The 24,259-nt window shown below is 41.5% G+C and overlaps 2 protein-coding genes across 5 annotated transcripts in view; both read right to left on the reverse strand.

Moving 5' to 3' along the window:
- Positions 1-350: 350 nt before the first annotated feature.
- prdm14 (PR domain containing 14) lies at positions 351-8,075 on the reverse strand (the record flags this gene model as incomplete). The annotated part of the gene is made up of 8 exons (XM_079661815.1): positions 351-863; positions 1,454-1,673; positions 4,109-4,210; positions 4,860-5,062; positions 5,910-6,186; positions 6,655-6,815; positions 6,911-6,964; positions 7,559-8,075. The coding sequence occupies 8 exons, from the start codon at positions 8,073-8,075 to the stop codon at positions 724-726; spliced, it is 1,674 nt and encodes a 557-aa protein (XP_079517941.1). The 3' UTR covers positions 351-723.
- Positions 8,076-11,442: 3,367 nt separating this feature from the next.
- The window catches only part of ncoa2 (nuclear receptor coactivator 2), an 82,083-nt gene continuing 69,266 nt past the window's right edge, over positions 11,443-24,259 (reverse strand). For 3 of the 4 annotated variants that reach the window (XM_079660906.1, XM_079660904.1, XM_079660905.1), the window contains 6 exons: positions 24,146-24,250; positions 22,104-22,181; positions 21,251-21,647; positions 19,452-19,629; positions 18,847-19,045; positions 11,443-14,187 (listed from right to left, as the gene is read on the reverse strand). In XM_079660906.1, the coding sequence (XP_079517032.1) occupies positions 14,176-14,187; positions 18,847-19,045; positions 19,452-19,629; positions 21,251-21,647; positions 22,104-22,181; positions 24,146-24,250 (969 nt within the window). In that variant the 3' untranslated portion in view covers positions 11,443-14,175. The remainder of the gene's footprint in view (positions 14,188-18,846; positions 19,046-19,451; positions 19,630-21,250; positions 21,648-22,103; positions 22,182-24,145; positions 24,251-24,259) is intronic. The other variant, XM_079660907.1, reaches the window with a different exon arrangement.

Raw genomic sequence — 24,259 nt, forward strand, 5'->3', positions numbered from 1 at the left:
TTATTGAACACGACTGATGGACACTGAGAGTTTGTTTGCGAGGATGGCGTAACAGAATAAAATGTAATTTCATTAATTTGCTGGGAATGAATAAAGTCTGTGCCCTTTATTTTGAAATTATCCTGTTATTTGAGACATTTCTGGATCGAATCATTCAGTCTTTAAGCCATAAATATATGCATGAACTACAATGTGTAATAATTTAAAGGGACTTTTTTTGTTGTTAAATTAAATTCGTACCCATTTATTCTCATTTTCTCATAAACCAAAAGCAACAATTTGTTTTCCATGCGCTGATTTTTTATTTGTTGATCGTGAAAAAGCTCAGATAAACAAAAGCTTCTGCAGCCGGACATACAAAACATTATTATACAGAATAAATTAAGACAACAATTCATTTTATACACAAATAGGCTCAGACCCACAATGATAAAAATAGCTTTTCAAGCGTTTGTCGATGCACGAACACATAATTACAAAAGTTGTTATTATTATTGTGGTTCACAAAACAGAGTTTAAGACAACAAACAACAACATATATTAAATAGATTTAGACATTTTTGCCTACAAATTAAATTATGATAAGCCTATTTAAATAGACTTTTAATTATAGAGCTTTTTTTATTATGAAGCAGCATTTACATTCAGAAAACCCTCTGATTGATGTTTCTCTCTCTCCTGGTATGTTTTCTGTGATCTTACACCTCAGGGTTCACAGTTCATCTAATTCCAGGGCCGATATTCCTGATTTAAAACCGTGATCCCGCTGTGAGGAAATGTCTTCTGTGATTTGGGAATTTCCTTCTCCAGAAGTCCAGCGTCCGGAGAAATGGGAAGAACGGTGCTGTCCGGGATTCGTCTGTCTGCAGAGCGAGACAAACACGCTTAATAAAGTGACCATATTTCATACATCTTTCGTTTTGCAGCCTTACATACAGGAAACAATGATATACTTGAAGAATGGAACCAACTGCATTAACAAGCATTCATTTGTATATTAAAAGTCCCATATGCAGTGCATTAATGCATGGATTTACCCTGAAATGTATTTAAATGTAATTGTTTAAATGACTTGCATATATACAAAACATTCATTTATCAACACGTGGCACTAAAAATATATTTAGATTCCCACATTCTATAACTCCTTATTATGGGATAATGTAAAATATTCTTCTCATTATATTCAAATACATTTTTCACTTGTTTCTTAGATCAACTCAAATGTTGAAATCCAAATTATAACCGTAAAATTAAATAAAAACGACAAAGAAAAGGTTTTTAAAATTATATAATAATAATAATAAAATATTACTAATACAATTATAATAAAATAACACTAATAATACAAACAATAATATAAATTAAAATACATGTAAACAAATATTAATACGAATAAAAAATCGCTTGTTAGGCCTTAAAAATGAATTTAAAAAATGAAATAATGTCTCACCTAGGTGGTTCTTCATGTGGAGTTTGCGCTCCTTGTCCTCCTTGAAGTTGGCCCCGCACAGATCGCAGGGGGGGGGCGGGTCCTTCGCGTGAGTCCGCCGCACGTGACTGTCATGAGCCGCGTGCGACGCGAAGGCCTTCCCGCAGTGCGCGCACTTGAAGGGCCGCTCCCCGGAGTGCTGCCGGATGTGCGTGCGAAGGATGGAGGAGGCGGTGAAGGCCTGAGAAGACAGGACAGTGATATAATAATAATAATATAATAATAATACATTTCATTTAGAAAGCACACTTTAAAAACAACGTCATCTCAAGGTGCTTCACAATGCAATGAGGAGAAAATACAAAGTTATCCAAGGAGAATATTGAATAAAATATGGTGATATAAAAAAGGTTAAAGGTAGGGTAGATAAGAATGGAGAAACCAGCCCCTTCCTTCACACTTCCTCCAACACACACGAACGCGCACGTGACCAATGAGGGCACGAGATAAGTTTGTGAACGAGATTCAAGGCCCTTTAGCCGGGCCGCCATCCAGTTACTTTAGCCGGGCCGGCTCAGATGATTGGTCGTCCTTTTTACAGCGCCACGGCTTCCATAGATGAATGTATTTATTGTCAAAGCATTTAATGTATTCATTGCTATCGGGATGTCTAAGATATATTAATGTATTCCATAATATAACGCATTTTAACCTATATCTTACTATTGATAGCAAAGAAAACGAGTCCATTTGTGTTTCCGTTTTCCTACCCACAGCTAAAAGCCTATACGCGATCGTCCCTTCTCACTAAAGAAACCCTCTAACTCTTATTTTAAACTCTGCTCTCGCTGTGTTAAATCACATTTTGACAGCAGGAAATGATCGCAGGATAAACATATTTTATTCAGTGCTTTTACAAAGTGCCAGGTGTTTTTCTATTACCTTACATTACCCGATTAAACAGTGAACATAGAAACGAAACCCCCAAGAAAAATCCAGATTCTCTCACTTTAAGCCGCTGTTAATGCTGTGCGTTAGTTTCAAATGAGCTTTAAATCTCTTAAATACTACATTTTGAGTTCGGTTTAATGGCCAATGTGCAGTGGAAACAGGCTTCTTTATCTCTAGCTTCTGCATTTGACCGTTTTACGTTATGAAACACTTATTTATCACAAATAAATCGGGTCTAACATTTTGGTTTCAGTTTCTTTATGCACGTTTTTACGCAAGACTCCTCTTAAAGGTGGGGTATGTAATTCACTTCAGAAACACTTTTTATATTCCATGGAATGCTCTTAACATCCCGATAGCAATGAATATATGCTTTGACAATAAATACATAAAATGTCAACTGTGGAAGCCGTGGCTCTGTAAAAAGCACGACCAATCATCTGAGCCGGCCCGGCTAAAATAACTGGATGGCCTACCTGCCTGTCAGCCTTCCATCTCGTGCACACATTTATCTCGTGCACACATTTATCTCGTACCCTCATTGGTCATGTGCGCGTGCGTGTGTGTTGGAGGAAGTCTGAAGGAAGGGGCAGATTTTTTTCGGTTGTGTATTTTCAAATTCTAGCGCACTCGAGCTGGTTTCCATTTGTATGTACATCCGTTCAGATTACTTCAGGCTAAAATGTCATCTCATTGCATCTATGTTGACCGTTTACTGACTTTATGTAACGATTATTGAAAAGGAGCGCTAGGCGAAAAATATACAACAAATCAAAATAGGTAAGAACATAAATAAATACAAACTAAACTAAATAAAACACCTCTGTGCGTTACCCTTATTACAGGTTGGCTTATTCATATTCGTAGATAATGTTAGTCTTTACGGAGCACTTAGTGTCTTTGAATAAAGGGGAAATACAATCTAATAAAACAAGTCAAACTTTTTAATTTCCGTTTCTTTATCCACCGTTTTTAAATGCATCCTTCCTCTCTTATTAAGAGATGACGATGAAGAGGATTATTGAACCCCTCGCGGTGATAAAAGTAGGAGGAGGACACGAGGAAGAAGAGACACAAAGACTTCTTCCTCCTGCAGTAAACTCAGAAATAATCTGCAGACAAAGAGGGGGGGGGGGCACATCTGGCGATAATTAGCATGTAAGTGTCTGCGCGGCGCGTGCAAGCCCCCCGAAAACAATGGTAAGGGGCGCGAGGAAAATGCACCGTGACACGAGGAGGAGTAAATGGAGGAGGAAGAGGAGGAGGCATACTGTTCAGAATCAGCAATGCATTTTTTTAAAGAAATTAAATAAAAATGTGAGTCCTTTTTGAAAACACATATTTGAAGTATTGGGACATGCACATTTTAAATCATATTATATATAATTATTTAAGTTGTTTTTAAATTGACTAACACAGTAAGGTAAATAATTCAGTTGTAATGTATATGATCGATACAAAGTGGTTATTTAAGTTATATAAAAGCGTGTACACCTTACTTTAATTCTTGAGAAAGGCCCTTTAAATTAAATCAATGCAAAGTGGATTTGACTTTTTCTTTAAAATTATTCTCTTTTATTTCCTTATTTGACACGTGCTAATCCAATATATCTATTTCTTTATCTACATTTCTGTTTAAAGGTTTAGGGTGTAGTCAATCTGATAATTGCGGCCTATTTGTCTCTGTTTTTAAAATGAAGTTCAAATGAAGTGTCCTCCTCTCACCTTGTTGCAGTACACACACTTGTAGGGTCTCTCTCCGGAGTGAACCCTCATGTGTTTGTTGAGACTGGAGGACTGAGAGAAGCTCTTTCCACACACCGAGCACTGCAGGACACACACACACACACACACACACACACACACACACACACACACACACACACACACACACACACACACACACACACACACACACACACACACACACACACACACACACACACACACACACACACACACACACACACACACACACACACACACACACACACACGTTAATAAAATACATTATATGACATACATGATACAAGACATTAACGAGTCAAACTTATTTCAATTTGTCATATCTCTCTCTGGAAGATATTTTAAACCAATATATGTTTTTTGTTGCAGAAATGAATCCACTATAATAAGAGTGGTATGCATAGTAGATGTGGATTTATATGCATCTAATGTGTTGGTTTAGTTTAGCTTAGTTTAATGCATGTCAGGGGCTATAATAAAGGTTATTTTAGTGGACAGGTAAAAAGTATTACAAATACTAAGCACAGTGCATTTTAACCAAACTAAACTAAACACATTTGCATTTTGGAAGAGGACTAATAAATGGTTCTGCTGTTCTTTCAGCACCACATGAGCGTTAACATTAAGATGCAATAATGCACATCTCTGCAGCATCGTCAGATAAGTTAAGATAAGAGTAGAAATGAAATGAGCAACACACCCTGCAGTAAATGCATCACAGTTTCAGTACCTTGTGCGGCCGGTGCTTCTCGTGCACGTGCAGGATGTGGATCCTCAGCCGGTCTCTCTTCTCGAAGGAGCGTGTGCAGAGGTGGCACGGGAACTTCCTGTCGCCCTGGTCCACGCAGCGAGTGTACTTCAGGTGCTTGTCTCTGTAGTATTTGTAGGCAAACACCTTCCCACAGCGGTCACACTTGAACCCCTCGCCAGAATCTGCAGGAAGGGAAGAAATACAGTGATGTTTAGTGCAAGTGCATTTTGCATGATGGACAGAGATGGCAAAAGTACACACATCCTTTCCTCAAGTAGAAGTACAGATACTCGTGTTTAAAAATACTCTGGTGAAAGTAGAAGTACTGACCGAACTTCTTTACTCAAGTAAAAGTAAAGAACTTTGAAATGTACTTCAGTAAAAAGTACCCATAACTAGCAGCTGTTTTAAAGAGTACCTGACCTCCCTTTATATTAATAGAACAATAATGTCATTGTTAGCTAATGAATGTTTCCATGGTGACCAACGGCAACATGACAACGTTTTCATTGGTCCCTCTTCTTTAGAGAAGACCAGGAAATGATGGATACACGGATCGTGTTCAAATCAATAGGCACGCAATGACTCTAAATAATAATGATCACGCACCAAACACACATTCAGACTAAAGGAACCAGCCTGTTTGGAAAATGAGAGAAGTAGAAAGTACAGGTATTTGAGTTCAACATGTAAGAAGTAGAAAGTACAGGTATTTGAGTTCAACATGTAAGAAGTAGAAAGTACAGGTATTTGAGTTCAACATGTAAGAAGTAGAAAGTACAGGTATTTGAGTTCAACATGTCAGAAGTCAAAGTAAAAAGTCTGGAGTAAAGTACTGGTACCAGAACAATTTACTTAAGTACAGTAACAAAGTAATTATACTCCAGTACTTCCCACCTCTGATAATAGGAGACCTTTAAAAGAACCAGAGGTGTGTGTGTGTGTGTGTGTGTGTGTGTGTGTGTGTGTGTGTGTGTGTGTGTGTGTGTGTGTGTGTGTGTGTGTTTGTGTTGCAGAGTTTATGCTGACCTTCAGAAGGAGGTTCCACGGTGCCGTTTCCGTCATTTCGGGGGTCTTTCAGGGTGAGGGGGATCCCGAGGAACTGCATGTAACAGTCTCCGTACCAGACCAGCAGCTCCTGTCCGGGCCGGATCTCTTTACACGCCTCGTAGAAGATCTGACCCTGGATCTGTACCGCCGTGAGGTTCTGCTCCTCTGGGAAACGAGCGCATTTCACCAGAGACATCCAGTTCCCAGACCCCCCTCTACCGTCCACAAAGTGACTCAGACGGCCGTTTTCAAACACCTGGAAGCACAGAGAGGAAGTTCAGAATCAGAATCTCTTTATGGTTGGAAAAATCCTGAATGTCCTCTTCCAACATGAGAGCCACATGCTAACAAAGGTATCAACTGCAGCTGTGAACATGACAGGATGTGTGATTACCTAGAAGAGCATCAGGACTGTTTGAGGCATATGATAGCTATGTGATTAACATGATGATTCAGCCTCTATGGAGAGAGACATATGACAAGCATGATCATTTCTGACGTGGAGCTAATCTGAAGTAAACATTGAAAACATTGAGCTCCTACTGTATTCCAGCACATTGAAAAGCTTTTTGTACCTAGTTCAGTTCTCGCTTTAGGAACGAGCATCTGAACAAACTCTCGGGAGGCCATATAGATAGTTTTTTACACATATGTGCAAATATAAGAGGAAACCAGCCCAAAGAGAGATTTATATATAAAACCCGACCGGTGGGAAAGTCCTTACCTCCCACATCAGCGTGTTGTCGTCGTACGTTTTGATCTCGCTGGTGTTCACTAGTTTTCCTCTGAAGGGCCCGAATCTCGTCCCCTTCGGGATGTTGTTGGTGTCCGTGAACACACCGCAGTGAGACACGTCTCCCCAGGACGCCTGCACCAGATTCAGCCCTGAAGAACCAGAGAGCCAGAGAACCAGGTTAACTATCAGTCACTACAGCATGAGAGCAGACCAATCAAGCAGATTGTGATGAAGGGCACCTTACCTTCTGGAAGCTCCAGAGTGTCTTTGTTCAGCGGTAAGTGGTGAGAGCCAGGAACTGGAAGGAAAAGGTTTTGTTCATTGAGTTCCTGGGGGTCATTTAAGCAGGTAGTGATGATCAACTGAATATAATGAATGATTAGAAATGGACCTTCGGATTCAACAGACAGAGGATATTTGTTTTTCTAGTATTTTTAATTTAATTCTCGTTACATTTGAAGAAAAGCTATAGCTAAGTTAACTTAAATGAACCTAGAAGTCATTCAGGACTCTCTTTAGAGTCAACAGACAGTGGATATTTGTTTTTCTAGTATTTAAATTAAAATGTTTGCTACATTTTAAGAAGTGATATAGCTTAGTTCACTTAAATGAGCATCTCAAAGCAAAGACAATCAGACTTAAAGATAATTGCACTGAACTCCAGCTTGCACTGACACAATAGGCCTATATATATGTATATTTGTACACACATTCAAACATATTTATTTGTACTTAAACCGATATATTCCTGCACTTTAACTCTATCTGCATGTTGAAGTATGCATGCTTGTTGTTTGTATGTTTGATGGCACCTTAAAGGAAGCAGCAGCTCTCGTCTCATTGGACAGAATGACAATAAAGGATTTATTCTATAATTTCCTCGTTCTCTCACCGGTCTTTTCGGGCAGGGTGAGTCCGGAGATGGCGTGGCCCCCGCTCCTCTCCGGACCCCCGGAGTATCCGTACAGAACCATGAAGAGCTGCTCCTCGCTGAAATTAAAAGAACTCCGATTCTCCCCGGAGATTTCTGCGCTGCGAGGCCGAAGGAGGGTGTCTTTGGGCGGGGAGGAAGAGGAGGAAGAGGAGGAAGAGATGCTTTCATTGAGCGGACTGCAGAAATCTGAGGTGAGGTATGAGGAAGAGGAGGAGGTGAGGATGTGTTCCTGAAGATTGAAAGGTGGATTTCCTCCTCCTCCTCCTCCTCCTCCTCCTCTTCCTCCTCCTCCCTGCAGAGAGTCAGAAACCAGGCGGCCCAAAGACTTCAGAGGGTGGAGCAGGTTGTGCTGGAAGAAGTCCATGTATTGGGGGTGAGGATGAGGATGGGGGAGAGGACGATGATGAGGGTGATGAAGAGGATAGCCCTTCATCATCATCATGGAGGTCTGGAGGGAGGACAGGGACACCGACATGAGGAGGGGGAGACCTGAGAGAGAGAGAGAGGGATAAAAGATGAAGGAAAGAAATCTAAAAAAAGCCAGGCTGACCACACCTGATTGATTTCCTTTCAAATAGGGGAAGCCTAAAAGAAATACAAAATGGAGTTACAAATAATGTCAGGGAACGGCCTTAACCCGAGGGAATGAGGAGAAGCAGATTTATTCAAAGAAAAAGTGGTTCTTTGTTTGTTTTTGTTTGTTTTGGTCTTGTTTGGTTTTTCACGCCCCTGTTTGACTCAAAGGATCCACTACAGAGTAACCCTGAGAGGCCTTATGAAAGTTTAATGCAAGACATCTAAAAAAAGACACGGCTGACCACACCTGGATTGGTTTCCTTTCAAAATGTGAGGAAGGTTAAAAGAATATCCAAAATAGAAGTACAAATAATCTCAGTAAAATTGTGAGTGAATCAGGAAAAGCAGATAAAAAAATGTGGTTCTTTGTTTTATTTAGTTTTGTTGGTCTTGTTTTGGCCTGGATTGATTTCCTTTAAAAATGTGAGGAAGGCTAAACAAATACGAAAGAGAGCTAAAAATAATCTCAGTAGAATTGCATTGACCTCGAGTGAATGAGGAAAAGCAGGTCTATCAAATATGATGTTCTTTGTTGATCTTATTTGGGGGTTTTCACTCCCCTGTTTGTCTCAAATAATCCATTGAGGCTGACCAAATAGATTTCCTTTTTCGATGAGTAACCCTAACAGTCCTTATAAAAGTTTAATGAATCTAAAAAAAGACACAGGCTGACCACACCTGGATTGATTTTCTTTAAAAATGTGAGCAAGCCAAAAGGAATATCCAAAATAGAGGGAACAATAATCTCAGTAAAATTGCATTCACCTCGACAGAATGAGGAAAGATGTATCAAAAAAATGTGGTTTCTTTGTTTGTTTGTTTGTTTGTTTGTTTGTTTTGGTCTGGTGTCTCAAATGATCCACGGAAGGCTCAATAGAGGCTGACCATAGCATTTCCTTTTAAATTATTAACCTTAATAGTCCTTAAAATCTCAAAAAAGAAATAGGCTGACCACACAGATTGATTTCTTTATAATATAAGAGAGCCTTTTAATTTAATTTTCCAAAAACACAACTCAGAATAACTTTGGATCTAAATTGGATGAACCTCGACTGAATCAGGAAATGCAGATATATTCAAATCACATGTTCTTTGTTTTATTTCCGTCTTATTCTGATATTTTCCCTTTAACAATGTACGCTTGCATCACAATAACACATATTTCAAAGGAAGGAATAGAAATAGCACAAAGGATCCAAATTAAATATTTAAAACGAAACGAAATTGATCCGCAATTCCTGTAAGGATACATATTTTGTTAACGAATCAAGCCTCCAACCTATCCGGACTTTTTAAAATGTATTTCAAAATGAAAACGTCCTCCAGACCCCTAGTTAAAATCCTGTACATAGCTTTATTGCATTTTAAGTAAAAGCAGTGCACGGTTTAACGGGATGGCACACGGTGCAGTATTTCCAGCTGAGAGGACACACATCAGATGTTTTTAAGAAGCGTTTAGCAGGCAGCCAGTAAATAGAGACAAACCAGGGTCACGACACCAATTACACACAGAGAGCCGGAGCAGAGGTCAGCATTAATGAAGCCTTTTATAGACCCACGGTACTGCCAATGCAGAAAGGGAATAAAGACAAGAGGAAGGGACATATTGGAAGGATATGAGCTAAGGAGATACCTACAATTAACGGGAGAAATTAGGAAGCGTGCGTAATTCCCAAAAGAAATTGGACGAACCGGAGTTTATATTATTTTTTCGCGTTTTACAGACTGCACTAATACCGTCAATGCACTCTAATCAGCAAAGGGAATTGCTGGAGGAGTATGAGCTTAAAGGAAATTATAATTGACAGGAGAAATAAGGATAAGTGGAGATGAGAGCGTGCGGAACTCCAAAAGAAATCGGACGATCTTTAGAAGGCTTTTTATAAACCTCACATTACTGTCAAGGTGGAAAATAAATGAAGACATGAGAAGGAGACACGTTGGAGCAATATGAGCTAAAGAGAATAGTTAAAACTAACAGGAGAAATTAAGATAGGAGTGTTGTGCGTAATTTCCAATTCGACGATTTTATCTTCTCTAAAATTACATGCAAAAAGTTCCAATGCAGAGAGGAATAACGTCCCAATGAACTCTACTTTTTTAAATAAATACGTATTTTCAAATGATTTAATTGATAAATGCACAGAAGCCACAGCGTAATTTTATCAATAAACTTTCTGCAAACAATGCAACATAAACATACAGAGAATAAAGAATTAGAAACAAGAGAACATGGTGCAAATACATATTAAAAAAGAAGATTCTTACCTTGTTAAGTCCTGAGAGAAGTTCCACAGTCTCTCTTCATGTCCTCTCGCTGCAGGTTTGAGTGTAAAGTGCCCGGATGTAGAGGATGCTGCGGGACCTCTGAGGGTCGGTGGTCATCTGAGGGCAGGTCTCTACAGGAGAGGCTTCCTATTGGTCCTCCCAGACTCATGCATCTCAATGCACGCGCACCCCCCTGCACGCGATGCTATCTCCCCCCCCCCCCCGTGGAGTTTAGATGGAGCTGTTATGACTTGGATGTGGTGAATTAGGAGAAGAAAAGAAAGCTGGTAATAACCTGTATTACTGCAACACCTCTGACTACATGCTAATGAGGTCTGCTTTAAATGCATTTTCCTGATGAGTTACTGCAAGTTTTTTAACCAAATCATTATTTTGTGGGGGTTAAAATGCAAATAAGGAAACCTCTAGGCTATATGCTGTTATGTGCCATTGATTTCTGTCCTTGTCCCTGTAAAGAAGAAGTTATCAAATGTACTTTAAAATGTAAAAAATACACAGAAGAAAGCAACAAGCACAATAAATACGAGTGCTTCCTTAAATGCATTTTCCTTTTTTAGGCCAAATCTGACTTTAAAATGCAAATGATAACTGTGGAGTCACGAGCCATTGGTTTATTCCTTGTCCCTAAACAAACTTATTCAATGCACTTACCATGTCAACAAATCCATAGAATAAAGCAGCACTCAGACCAAATGAAGTGTTACTTTGAAAGCATTTCTTGTTGAATTTTGCATTTTATTTCAAGCTATTTTGAGCAAAATGAGATATTTTAACTACTTTTCTTCTATTTATTCTTTTTTTTATGCCCTTTAACATCATTTGTTAATTGCAATTAAAAAAACTGTGGAAAACTATGTTTGGCATCATGCTTGTCGCTATTAAACAATTTATTTATATCACACATGTTAAGGGGTTTAAATCGCTCTGTGCTTTTTCGAGTGAGATACTTAATCTTATTTCCAATTATCGTTCAATCAATCAATCAATATTTTTTATTTGCAGTATCACTATGCAGTATACACTTTACATGTATAAACAAATACACAGAAGGAAGCAGCAAGCACAGGAATAAACACGTTATAACTGAATATTAGTGTTATTTAGTCGCTTTGAGCCGTTTTTAATAAAGCGTTACATATTCTGTGCACTCATGATGGAAATACAATCAATGCATGGGGGGGAGGGGGGGGGCGTTATTATATTTAAATCACAGAAATAAGAGTCACTCTGTTAAATACTGCAATAACAGAATTCTTTATTTACAAGGCAAATAGCATCAGCGAAGCCATATTAGTTCACAACTTGCATAACTGTGGTTTCTCTTGTATATCTAACTTTGCATAAAACGCTCACACACACTCGCGCACACACACACACTCACACACACACACACTCACACACACACTCACACACTAGGGGTACAAAGGTGGATGCGGGTATACAGTGTGATTCCTGTGAACAATGCAGAAAAAAAAAACCAGGGGGAAACACAAAGCTTTCTTCAGAAAGTCCATATATTACATATTGCTTCAATATCCCTATGTATCATCAAAAACAGTGAGAGAGGAGGGGAGGAATAACACAAGAGAGCGATGAACTGAGCGATGATGCACCCGTTCAATATTGTACACAAGTCATTATATAAATTTATACAGACAGCGGCGTAATGTACAAGAACGGACAAATCTAAGGCATTATGCTAAGGGTGGTTAGCATTTCAAGGTTGCATCTTAGCTCTAAGAAATTGGCAGACAATACAAAAGGGCATTTAAAGTTCTTTAAAACCAAAAGCTGACGAGAAAAAAATAGTTTTAGTGGGTCCAACGCCTGGATATTTGTTAGGGGCATTGATTTGCTCCCGTCCTCATTATAAATGCTAAAAAAATGCATTGCTACCACATGGCTTTAAATCGTTTTATTTTTCAAAATCTTGACAATCTTTGGAAATTTTGCAAAGGGCTGTGATCGTTGTTCTTTTTTTTTCTTTTTTTTTTCTTTAATGGCTCAAAAAGGCTTTTTCTGCACGACTGTATGATACAATCAAGACAGCATTTATCAAAATGTGTGAGACGTCTGCAAAAAACCCAAAAAAGAACATGATTCTCAGATTCAGCGTCGTCTCCTTTACACCAATGGGAAAGCTGCGCTCACATCCTTTAATGACTTTAATACATTCAGAATGACTTCCTGCTTCTCTACATTAGGACCCTGTTTAGTGACATCAACTTTGTTTTCCGCGGGCCTCAAAGCTAGGAAAATAAAAGCTGGTAGAATTCAGAAATCCAATTGAAAAAAGGTGAAGATCATTTGGCTTGCTCCAAGTTTGTCCTGGGTTGTGTATATGTGTGTATATATATATATATATATATACACACACATATATATATAAATATATATATACACACATATATATATATATATATAAAATGTATTTTTGAGGTTAGAGAGGATGACTCGGATCACACTGAACTCCCCAGAAAGAGCAGCGAGTCGTTTAATAACTGCCTGAGGTCATAAATATGGCTAAGTGTTTGTCAGAGCAGGGTGAAGCGTGACCTCTGACCTCTGCTGCATAATCTAACATCGCTGCGTGTGGATGGAGACTCTCCTGGTACAAACTGCAATAAAAAAATGTAATACTGCATCCAAACGTGGAGCAAAAAACGTGTCCTTTTTAAGTCAGGAAACTGTACAAAAATTACAAAAAGAAAGGTTATTGCTTGTTTACATCACACCGGAACAGTTTGCACCGAGCAGCTCGTAGGACCAGACGACATAGAAAGCACACTTTTTTTTTGTGTATGGCTGTGTTGAGTTGTTTTTCGTGGTGATTCTATGCTAAAGGCAGAGAAGCAAGCGATAATCTGTACACTGTATACTCAGCACCCCCCCGTACCCCCCCCCCCCGCATCGTACCATCACACGAGAAAGTCGTGATCGGACGGGGAAACAAACCCTACGCGGTGAAATAAATAGGAAAGGAAACGTCTTACTTATTGGTATGTACAATCTCTGTGATTCATTTTTAAAACCATATGTCTGACATCTTCTTCTGAAATGACAGGACCAAAGAATAATCCAGATTCAGGTTAGTTGAAGACTGTTACTGTTAAAATTATAAAAAAACAAAAGTGCTTCTTTCACACTTTTTAGAAATCTCCGTCTCTCTCGTTGCTACTTGGATAAAGAATCATCTACAATAATTAAAATCTATACAGAAAAATAAAACTTAATTTAATACACTATATAAACCTCTTGACTAAATTAGTCTAATCATACACTCAAACCATTTTCCGCAGTGTGTTTTCAAAGATCTTCATTCTACATCTTCACGACAACTAAAATAATCAGAATAAAATAACAACAAAAAAAGGCAGAACCCGGCGGGAGTCTCCGTTTCCGGCCGGACGAAAATCAGTGTACGTCATTTTGAGATGAGATTGTAAATGGCCGCTGTCCACTGAGAGGAATACATTCATCAGAAGAAGATCCCAAACACCCCCAGGGTCAGTACCCCCCCCCCCCCCACAGGAAGTCACACTATGGTGAATGCTTGCTCTCCTCCACCATCACTTTCCGGGGTCTCCCCCCCCAAAAAGCAGGGGTAGAAAGGGGGAAGGCGGGGGTTGTTGGTTACATGTTTGTACAATTTCTTTAAAGGGCCGACGCTCCTCTCTCCGGCTGAAGTTCAGGTGACGACTCCATGAGGGTCAACAGTATTTCTGCAGAGAAACGACACACACGTTAGCATGCTAATAAATAAAAAACACTCATGAAATCAACATGTAACTTAGGCTTTATCTTAGTGTTCAAAAACAGAGGTAAATAATATTAGAGAGGTGCAGGAATGAGTCCTAAAGTCATGTGACCGAGCTCTAGTTCCTTTAAAGCCCAACAGTAGCCTCCTTTAGCTTAGCGGTGGTGACGTGAAGTCATGTGACCGTGCTGTAGTTCCTTTATAGCCCAACATTAGCCTACTTTAGCTTAGCGGTGGTGACGTGAAGTCATGTGACCGTGCTGTAGTTCCTTTATAGCTCAACATTAGCCACCTTTAGCTTAGCGGTGGTGACGTGAAGTCATGTGACCGTGCTGTAGTTCCTTTATAGCTCAACATTAGCCACCTTTAGCTTAGTGGTGGTGACGTGAAGTCATGTGACCGTGCTGTAGTTCCTTTATAGTCCAACATTAGCATTAGCTTAGCGGTGGTGACGTGAAGTCATGTGACCGTGCCGTAGTTCCTTTATAGCCCAACATTAGCCTCCTTTAGCTTAGCGGTGGGGACGTGAAGTCATGTGACCGTGCTGTAGTTCCTTTATAGCCCAACATTAGCCTCCTTTAGCGTAGCGGTGGTGACGTGAAGTCATGTGACCGTGCTGTAGTTCCTTTATAGCCCAACATTAGCCGCCTTTAGCTTAGCGGTGGTGACGTGAAGTCATGTGACCGTGCTGTAGTTCCTTTATAGCCCAACATTAGCCTCCTTTAGCTTAGCGGTGGTGACGTGAAGTCATGTGACCGTGCTGTAGTTCCTTTATAGCCCAACATTAGCCTCCTTTAGCTTAGCGGTGGTGACGTGAAGTCATGTGACCGTGCTGTAGTTCCTTTATAGCCCAACATTAGCCTCCTTTAGCTTAGCGGTGGTGACGTGAAGTCATGTGACCGTGCTGTAGTTCCTTTATAGCCCAACATTAGCCACCTTTAGCTTAGTGGTGGTGACGTGAAGTCATGTGACCATGCTGTAGTTCATTTATAGCCCAACATTAGCCTACTTTAGCTTAGCGGTGGTGACGTGAAGTCATGTGACCGTGCTGTAGTTCCTTTATAGCCCAACATTAGCCACCTTTAGCTTAGCGGTGGTGACGTGAAGTCATGTGACCGTGCTGTAGTTCATTTATAGCCCAACATTAGCCTACTTTAGCTTAGCGGTGGTGACGTGAAGTCATGTGACCGTGCTGTAGTTCCTTTATAGCCCAACATTAGCCTCCTTTAGCTTAGCGGTGGTGACGTGAAGTCATGTGACCGTGCCGTAGTTCCTTTATAGCCCAACATTAGCCTCCTTTAGCTTAGCGGTGGTGACGTGAAGTCATGTGACCGTGCTGTAGTTCCTTTATAGCCCAACATTAGCCTCCTTTAGCTTAGCGGTGGTGACGTGAAGTCATGTGACCGTGCTGTAGTTCCTTTATAGCCCAACATTAGCCTCCTTTAGCTTAGCGGTGGTGACGTGAAGTCATGTGACCGTGCTGTAGTTCCTTTATAGCCCAACATTAGCCTCCTTTAGCTTAGCGGTGGTGAAGTGAAGTCATGTGACCGTGCTGTAGTTCCTTTATAGCCCAACATTAGCCTCCTTTAGCTTAGCGGTGGTGAGGTGAAGTCATGTGACCGTGCTGTAGTTCCTTTATAGCCCAACATTAGCCTCCTTTAGCTTAGCGGTGGTGACGTGAAGTCATGTGACCGTGCTGTAGTTCATTTATAGCCCAACATTAGCCTCCTTTAGCTTAGCGGTGGTGACGTGAAGTCATGTGACCGTGCTGTAGTTCCTTTATAGCCCAACATTAGCCTCCTTTAGCTTAGCGGTGGTGACGTGAAGTCATGTGACCGCCTTTGGATCTTTAATTGATAAACCGCGAGTAAATCTAGTGATCTCTAGAAATGCCTATTTCAAAAACTCATCCTGTGATTTCTCGAACGCCTCCACGGTAAGCGAAGAATCAGAAATGGAGAAAATTCTTGAGGAATTAAAGTAAATGGGAGCTGTTTTTAACAACAGCAAAAAACTCTTTTTCGTAGCATAAATGTATAAGGATGCTTCCCCGTCTCATTTTCGAACTCTGTGTTGCAAAATCTCAACAAACGATCCTTACATGTATGCAGCACCTTTCCACCGTACTTGATAAAGGCTTTACAATATCTCACATATTAATACACCAATGATATTCGAAGCTGGACTTCCTTCTGAGCCACAAACTATATACAATTTTTTTTTTAAATATTTGTTCAGTTCTTAAAAACGACCAATATTCACGTCAATTCACCGAGACACTTCTCAGCTTTTTGATTCTGTGTTCACCGCCAGAAAAACGATGAATTTAAGGTAAAACTGGGAATAAGTGATATGAGAATGATGATTTTAAGGGTTAATTTTCCCTTTAATAAACACAAAGCAACACCACACTTGAACTGGCAGAACTTGAACTTCTGTAAAAGCCCATAAACAATCAGAAAGCCTCTTGGAAGGAGCGAGTAAATCACCAAAAGACCTCGCTAATGGGCGAACGGTAAATAATTGAAATAATCTAAGTGCCAATATATTCCTATAATCGTGGAAGGAGGATAAATCCAGTGACAGATATACTGGCGTGTTTCAAGAGTCTGAAGTGCAGACGATCAAACTGCAGCAGGTTAAATATTCATGCTGCTTTATTGAGCTTAAAAGCATCACGAGCAACAGCATCGCACAACAACAGGATCATGAGGTGAAGACATGAAATAATCACCTCAGAGTGAGAAGGGAATATATCGACATGTTTAATTAAAGGTCTGACTTGTTATCTGTTGTTTCTCGTCCATATGAGTGCAGGTCTGAGACACATGGTGCAGGTCTGAGACACATGGTGCAGGTCTGAGACACATGGTGCAGGTCTGAGACACATGGTGCAGGTCTGAGACACATGATGCAGGTCTGAGACACATGGTGCAGGTCTGAGACACATGGTGCAGGTCTGAGACACATGGTGCAGGTCTGAGACACATGGTGCAGGTCTGAGACACACGGTGCAGGTCTGAGACACACGGTGCAGGTCTGAGACACATGGTGCAGGTCTGAGACACATGGTGCAGGTCTGAGACACATGGTGCAGGTCTGAGACACATGGTGCAGGTCTGAGACACATGGTTCAGGTCTGAGACACACGGTGCAGGTCTGAGACACATGGTGCAGGTCTGAGACACATGGTTCAGGTCTGAGACACATGGTGCAGGTCTGAGACACATGGTGCAGGTCTGAGACACACGGTGCAGGTCTGAGACACATGGTTCAGGTCTGAGACACATGGTGCAGGTTTGAGACACATGATGCAGGTCTGAGACACATGGTGCAGGTCTGAGACACATGGTTCAGGTCTGAGACACATGGTTCAGGTCTGAGACACATGGTGCAGGTCTGAGACACATGGTTCAGGTCTGAGACACATGGTTCAGGTCTGAGACACATGGTGCAGGTCTGAGACACATGGTGCAGGTCTGAGACACATGGTGCAGGTCTGAGACACATGGTGCAGGTCTGAGACACATGGTGCAGGTCTGAGACACATGGTGCAGGTTTGAGACACATGGTGCAGGTCTGAGACACATGGTGCAGGTCTGAGACACATGGTGCAGGTCTGAGACACATGGTTCAGGTCTGAGACACATGGTGCAGGTTTGAGACACATGGTGCAGGTCTGAGTCACATGGTGCAGGTCTGAGTCCAGACAGAAGAGTGTTTGCACATCATTCGGTAACGTCTGGGCTAAATGGCTCTAAAGTGCACGCTGATAATTACATCATTGTCCTCTAAGTTCATCAGAACTCGTCAGGAGTTACGTAAACTAACGAGTAAATTATTCACGAGTGCGGCGATTCAATAAGCCCAAACACTTAAAGAGTCTTACGATAACACAAACACGGAAATAAGGAGGAGCTTTTAGTGTCTCTGGGTCCCCTGGTCGCTGCTTGAGGGTCTATTCTGTTTGTCTTAAACTCCTCAGTGACCCTAAAGTACTCTAATGAGATACACTACATGTGAATAGAGGAAATATTTGAACTAACAGATATCACCATGAAACTTCCCCACTTGATAACTGATATTAAGACAGTTACTTTTTACATTACAAGTGTTCTGACACGTTATGTTTAGATATGCTAATGAGGCGTTATGTAGTGACTTTTGGGGAATTTAAGAGACATCAGATTCAAAGTGGGCGTTTTCTTCCACTAGTATGAACCAGCTCAAACTCTCAGAATGGACTCGTGTATGAAAAACATGTTCTTGTCTTTAGTGTCCGGGACTAATAAAGTACAATAAATAACGAATATATATCACTATTCAACTTCCCAAGAGTCAAATAACAGGTTTTCTTAAATGTCATGTTTAAAAATGCAAAGAAAGCTTTATGCACGCTAACTTCTGGTCGATTTAAGAGAAATATACGGACACAAATTAACACATTTATGATATATTTCATGATAATTGTTTGATTTCTTTCCAATAGTCTGAATAAAGACATGTTATGGAAGCTAAATAGCTTAATATCTTAAATTAACCATTGCAGGAACAGCTGTTTAAGTCTCACCTTAACTATGCTTGACTAGGCTTCAAAAAGTGAAGAGTGTAAATATGTGTTTACCTGCTCAGGCCCCATGGAGGGCAGCCCCGGCGAAGGACCCGAGGCCATGGAGGTGACGCTCATCTGGCCGGACATCTGGCCCATGCTGCCGGCGGCCATGTTGTTCACGGGGTTGAGGTTCATGGCGTTTCCTCCGTTGTACATGTTGCTGCTGCTCTGCTGGGAGAACTGGGGGGAGGCCTGCTGCGGTGGGAACATACTGGGGGGAGAGGGGGGAGAAAGGGTTTAATAACGGAGAGGAAACGATGCGTTAGGAGCACAGAGGAAATAATTGGGAGGGTTTCTTATACAGGAGGTATCATTTATGGCAACTCGGGCTGCTGACATAAGCAACATGAATATCCTAACAATAAAAGCTGCATCAAAACATTAATGAAAGATTCAACTAATAAAACCTGTTGATTAATAGTTTGAAGTGTGTAAAGTCAGAAATAGTGAAAAATCTCCATCCCAGTTCATCAGATTCATTTCAAAGTCCTAAAATAGTCAATTTGACACAATATAAAACACAGAAAAGCAGGAAATCTCCACGTTTGGAAACTGCATTTTCTGACATTTCTGCATGGAAAATGAACTAAAACGACAACATAGAGTATTTTGTTCACCTGTTGCCTCCCATGTTGCCCTGCGGCCAGCCGTTCATGTCGGGGGGGGCCTGGAAGCCAGCGTTGCCCTGGCCCTGTTGCATCATGGGGGATTGTGTGTGGGCCATGCGGGGGGACAGCAGAGGGCTCTGAGGGGCCCCGGGGCTAACAAACCCCCCGTCTGCCTGCTGGCTCATACCTGAGAGGAGGGAGGGGGTATTTAGATATTTAGACTTCACTGAAGGGAGTCAATGTGACACTATGATGAGTGAGACACATGCATGACAGCAGGCAAGGAAGCAGGAGGGAAGGGAGTAAGGAAAAGGAGTTTAGAAGAAGGAAGCAGGAGTCAAGGGAGTAAGGAAAGGTAGTTTAGGAGGGAAAGGAAGCAGGAGTCAAGGGAGTAAAGAAAGGGAGTTTAGAGGAAGGAAGCAGGATTCAAGGGAGTAAGGAAAGGGAGTTTAGAGGAGGGAAAGGAAGCAGGAGTCAAGGGAGTAAGGAAAGGGAGTTTAGAGGAGGGAAGCAGGAGTCAAGGGAGTAAGGAAAGGGAGTTCAGGAGGGAAAGGAAGCAGGAGTCAAGGGAGTAAGGAAAGGGAGTTTAGAGGAGGGAAGCAGGAGTCAAGGGAGTAAGGAAAGGGAGTTCAGGAGGGAAAGGAAACAGGAGTCAAGGGAGTAAGGAAAGGGAGTTCAGGAGGGAAAGGAAGCAGGAGTCAAGGGAGTAAGGCAAGGAAGTTCAGGAGGGAAAGGAAGCAGGTGTCAAGAGTGTAAGACAAGGAAGTTCAGGAGGGAAAGGAAGCAGGAGTCAAGGGAGTAAGGCAAGGAAGTTCAGGAGGGAAAGGAAGCAGGTGTCAAGGGAGTAAGGCAAGGAAGTTCAGGAGGGAAAGGAAGCAGGTGTCAAGGGAGTAAGGACATGGAGTTCAGGAGGGAAAGGAAGCAGGAGTCAAGGGAGTAAGGAAAGAGAGTTCAGGAGGGATTGATATGCAGACAGTCAGATTATTGAGAGAGGGATGATGGAACATGTCGTCCTGCAGATCAGAGTCAGTCCCTTCCTCATTGAGGTCATTAATGAGCTGCTGGCGCCCCCTGCTGGAGAAGCAGGAGCTCACAGGACTCCATTTTGGAGTTTAAAGAGATTCAGAAACACTTTGATAATCTGGCTACACATAATCTATATGTGAGTATGTGACCTTTAAACATTTGATTAGTTCAAATTCAAGTGAAACACGCTGATGATATGCAAGTACTTTTATGAATGTTCACATATAATCTGTTAAAACCATTACAAATAGGTTATTTGTAATCAGATTACCTTAAATAAAATCTGACTCAGACTTCTTCTTAAACCTACTTAGTAGATACTGAAACTCACTACATTGCTTTCTAAATTAATTTACTTTTTATCAATGTTTTAAAAATCTGAAATGTTGCTATTTGAAGCACTTTTGGCTGCATGTTTGTATGAAACACTTTAACACTGATGCACTTTCGCTGTGCTATTCTATTCCTACTATTGATGCTATTAATATATGTTCACTTCCTGCAGGAGTACCTTTCATTAGTGCCGTCTGGAGTCCTGTGCTCCACCTCTATTGAGACTTCAAGGCATTTGTGATTTCATTCTCACATTTCTTTAGTTTCTGTTCTCACACGACCGTAAGTCTCAGGCCTCTCATCTGGACCGCCGGCGCATTAACCCGATAATCATGACGTTATAAAACCGATACTTCCTGACATCTACCCAAACAAACACACACACACAATAGCAGGGTGGAGAATGGAGAATGTGGGAGGCTAGGACTTGGGAGGGGGGTCTTCAGTACCTGAGTTGGGAAACTGAAAGGCACTGTGCTGCATTTGGGGGCTGAGTACGGCCCCATACTGTCCCATCATCATCTGGGAGGAGGAGGATGCGGAGGTGGAGGAAGAGGAATTGGAGGTAGAGGAAGAGGAGGAGCCATGCATGTGCAGCTGAGGGTTGGGGGGGAGGTTTGGGGAGAGAGGGGGGGAGGCCAGGCCTGTACTGGTACCGTAGCTGGGAGGGTAAGGGAACTGCGGGGGGGCCGCATGTGGCCCTCGAGGGTTGTTGTTGTTCATGCTGGGGGGCAGAGAGAGGCCCCTCATGGCCAGGCTCCTCTGCTGCTGCTGTTGCCGCTGGCGCAGGTGGTTGCTTAGCAACTCCCGCTGACGCTGGGCCAACATCTGGGCGTTGATGGTGCCCTGAAGGAGAGAGGAGGGAGAGATCGATCAATCAATCAAAGGAGGAGGGGATACAACGTCATGAGGCCAAAGAGTTGAATGAAAATGTGTAAAGCCGAAGCTCATGACTAATCGAACATGCGTCATATAAGAAGTTACAAGAGGGGCGGAGCCCGATCTCACCACGTTCCAATCAACTGCTTTCAATCTGTCATTAATGTTGTGTCTAACTTCCCCTCATGACTATTGGACCGTGCACCAAACATGCATACAGGTGAACGGCAGGTGCAGTAAGAGGGGGATGCATTATGAAGTTTAGTAGAGCTGCACTCCAAGGAACTATTAGAACATAGGATTTAGATCCCATGAAAGGTTCAGTCAGACGTCCTGGCCTCTCTGTGACGAAGCTCTTTCTTAAGAAGAAGAAGTTTGTCCACATGAAGGAACCCTCCGCTCATCAAACAGGTGAGCACTTACCTGGTTGGGATTGCTGGCTCTGAGAGGAAGGTTCACATTCGAGACGCCGCTCATCTGAGCCATCATCGGCTGACGGTTCTGCAGGGAGAGAGAGAGAGAGAGAGAGAGAGAGAGAGAGAGAGAGAGAGAGAGAGAGAGAGAGAGAGAGAGAGAGAGAGAGAGAGAGAGAGAGAGAGAGAGAGAGAGAGAGAGAGAGAGAGAGAGAGAGAGAGAGAGAGAGAGAGAGGGCTTTATGCTTAGACATGAAACTATCAGGAGGAATCCTACATGACGGGAGTCCTTAAACAAAAACTCGGACTAAATAAATTTGTCTGCAAGAGTTTTTCTATGACTTGAACCAGACGATAGGGATAGGGCACCTGCGTCAGGAAACAATAACTGTGATGAAATTAACGTGAAGTATTGTTGATGAGAAAATACTTATATATACACCGTAATTTCTGGACTATAAGGCTCACCTGAATATAAGCCGCAGCAGCTAAATTGAATGATGTGTACATATAGAAGCCGCACTGGACTATAAGCCGCAGGTGTTTTAATGTTTCATTACCATATGTAAGGGTTCGTGCACAGAGGGGATTGTCGGGAAAGAGATGGCTGTTTGAGGAAGCTCCCATTTATTAACATTTCAACAAACAAGTTGCATATTTGCATAACGTATTCAAGTGTTAGCATTTAGTGCAATAGTAGCTACAGAACATGTGCTGTGTAAACTGTACTGTATCACATAGCGTTTCAGACACACACACTTTTCAACTTTCAAACTTAAACGGTGCGCTCCCAGCGCACGTACCGGCAGTGATCTACGGCAGTGGTTTTCAACCAGTGGTAAGGGGACAAACTGTCTCGCTCTCATAATGTCTGTCTGTCTTGCTCTCGTTCTGTCTCTCGTACCACTCTCGGTTCCACTTTTACTTTTGCGCGCTACCTGTCTCACTCTTTTCCGGCCTCCAGCTTTTCCTGCTGGAGCCCGCCGCTTAAAGGTGGGGGGCGCGGACCGGCCATAGAGCCCATAGAGTTAAAGGTGGTGGACTGTAACCTGTAACATCCATAGATTTAGGAGGTCCCCTAGTGGCCGTTAGCCGTTACATCCATAGATTAGCCGCACCGCTATATAAGCCGCAGGGTCGAAAAATTGGAAAAGAGGGCGCGGCTTATAGTCCGAAAATTACGGTAGTTTAAAAACAAAAATGCTTTCGAGACATTTTCTTTATTGACAATAAGAGGAGATTAAATATGATTAATTGTTAAAAGAAAGTTGTAAGAGAACTACAGGAGTAACGCGTTACTGAAGTTAACTTTGACAACAACCGGAAATATTGAATATAATCTGATGACTAAAAGGGTTTTCATTCACTTAAAATAAAATGGTTTGATTTGAGCAAGACGAAGAGAAAATGCCTCAAACTTTAATCGACTAAATCTTTAAAAATAAAACAACCAAAAATTGAGACTAAATTTAAGAAATCTGACAAAACTACTGTAGCATAACTAAGGCTGCACCATTTGTAAAAATACCTAATAACTAAATGCATGATCACTTCCTGCAGCTGGGGGAAACAATAAGTGTGACGATATTAAGGTGCAGTATTGTTGAGGAGAAAAGTTACGCGTTACTGAAGTTAACTTTGACAACAACCGGAAATATTGAATATAATCTGACGACTAAAACGGTTTTCATTCACTTAAAATAAAATGGTTTGATTTGAGCAAGACAAAGAGAAAATGCCTTTAAATTGACTAAAACATTAAAAATAAAACAATTTTACTCCATTCTATTTTTATGTAAATACTGCAATATTTTACTATATTTGTAAATGTTATTATAGTTTTTTAAAAATAGTTCTCTATCTGTGTTTTGAATGTTTGTTTTACTTGTATGAATGCACCACGACACCAAGTTAAATCCCTCGTACGTGTGCACCCACCTGGTGATAAACCCGGTTCTGATTCTGATGGCACAAAAATCTGAGACTAAATGAAAGAAAGCCGACAAAACAAACACGACTTGGAAAAAAATAACTAAAAGCACGATCTGGTACCTGCTGGGACTGAAGTCGGTGTTGCAGCTGCAGCCTCAGAGCGTTTGGCTGGTTTGGAACGCCCCCCCCAGGCCTGAGTCCCGGTCTGGTCTGCATCCTCATCATGGGGTACCC

This window comes from Notothenia rossii, assembly GCF_949606895.1.
Source record: "Notothenia rossii genome assembly, chromosome: 12".
Taxonomy (NCBI): domain Eukaryota; kingdom Metazoa; phylum Chordata; class Actinopteri; order Perciformes; family Nototheniidae; genus Notothenia; species Notothenia rossii.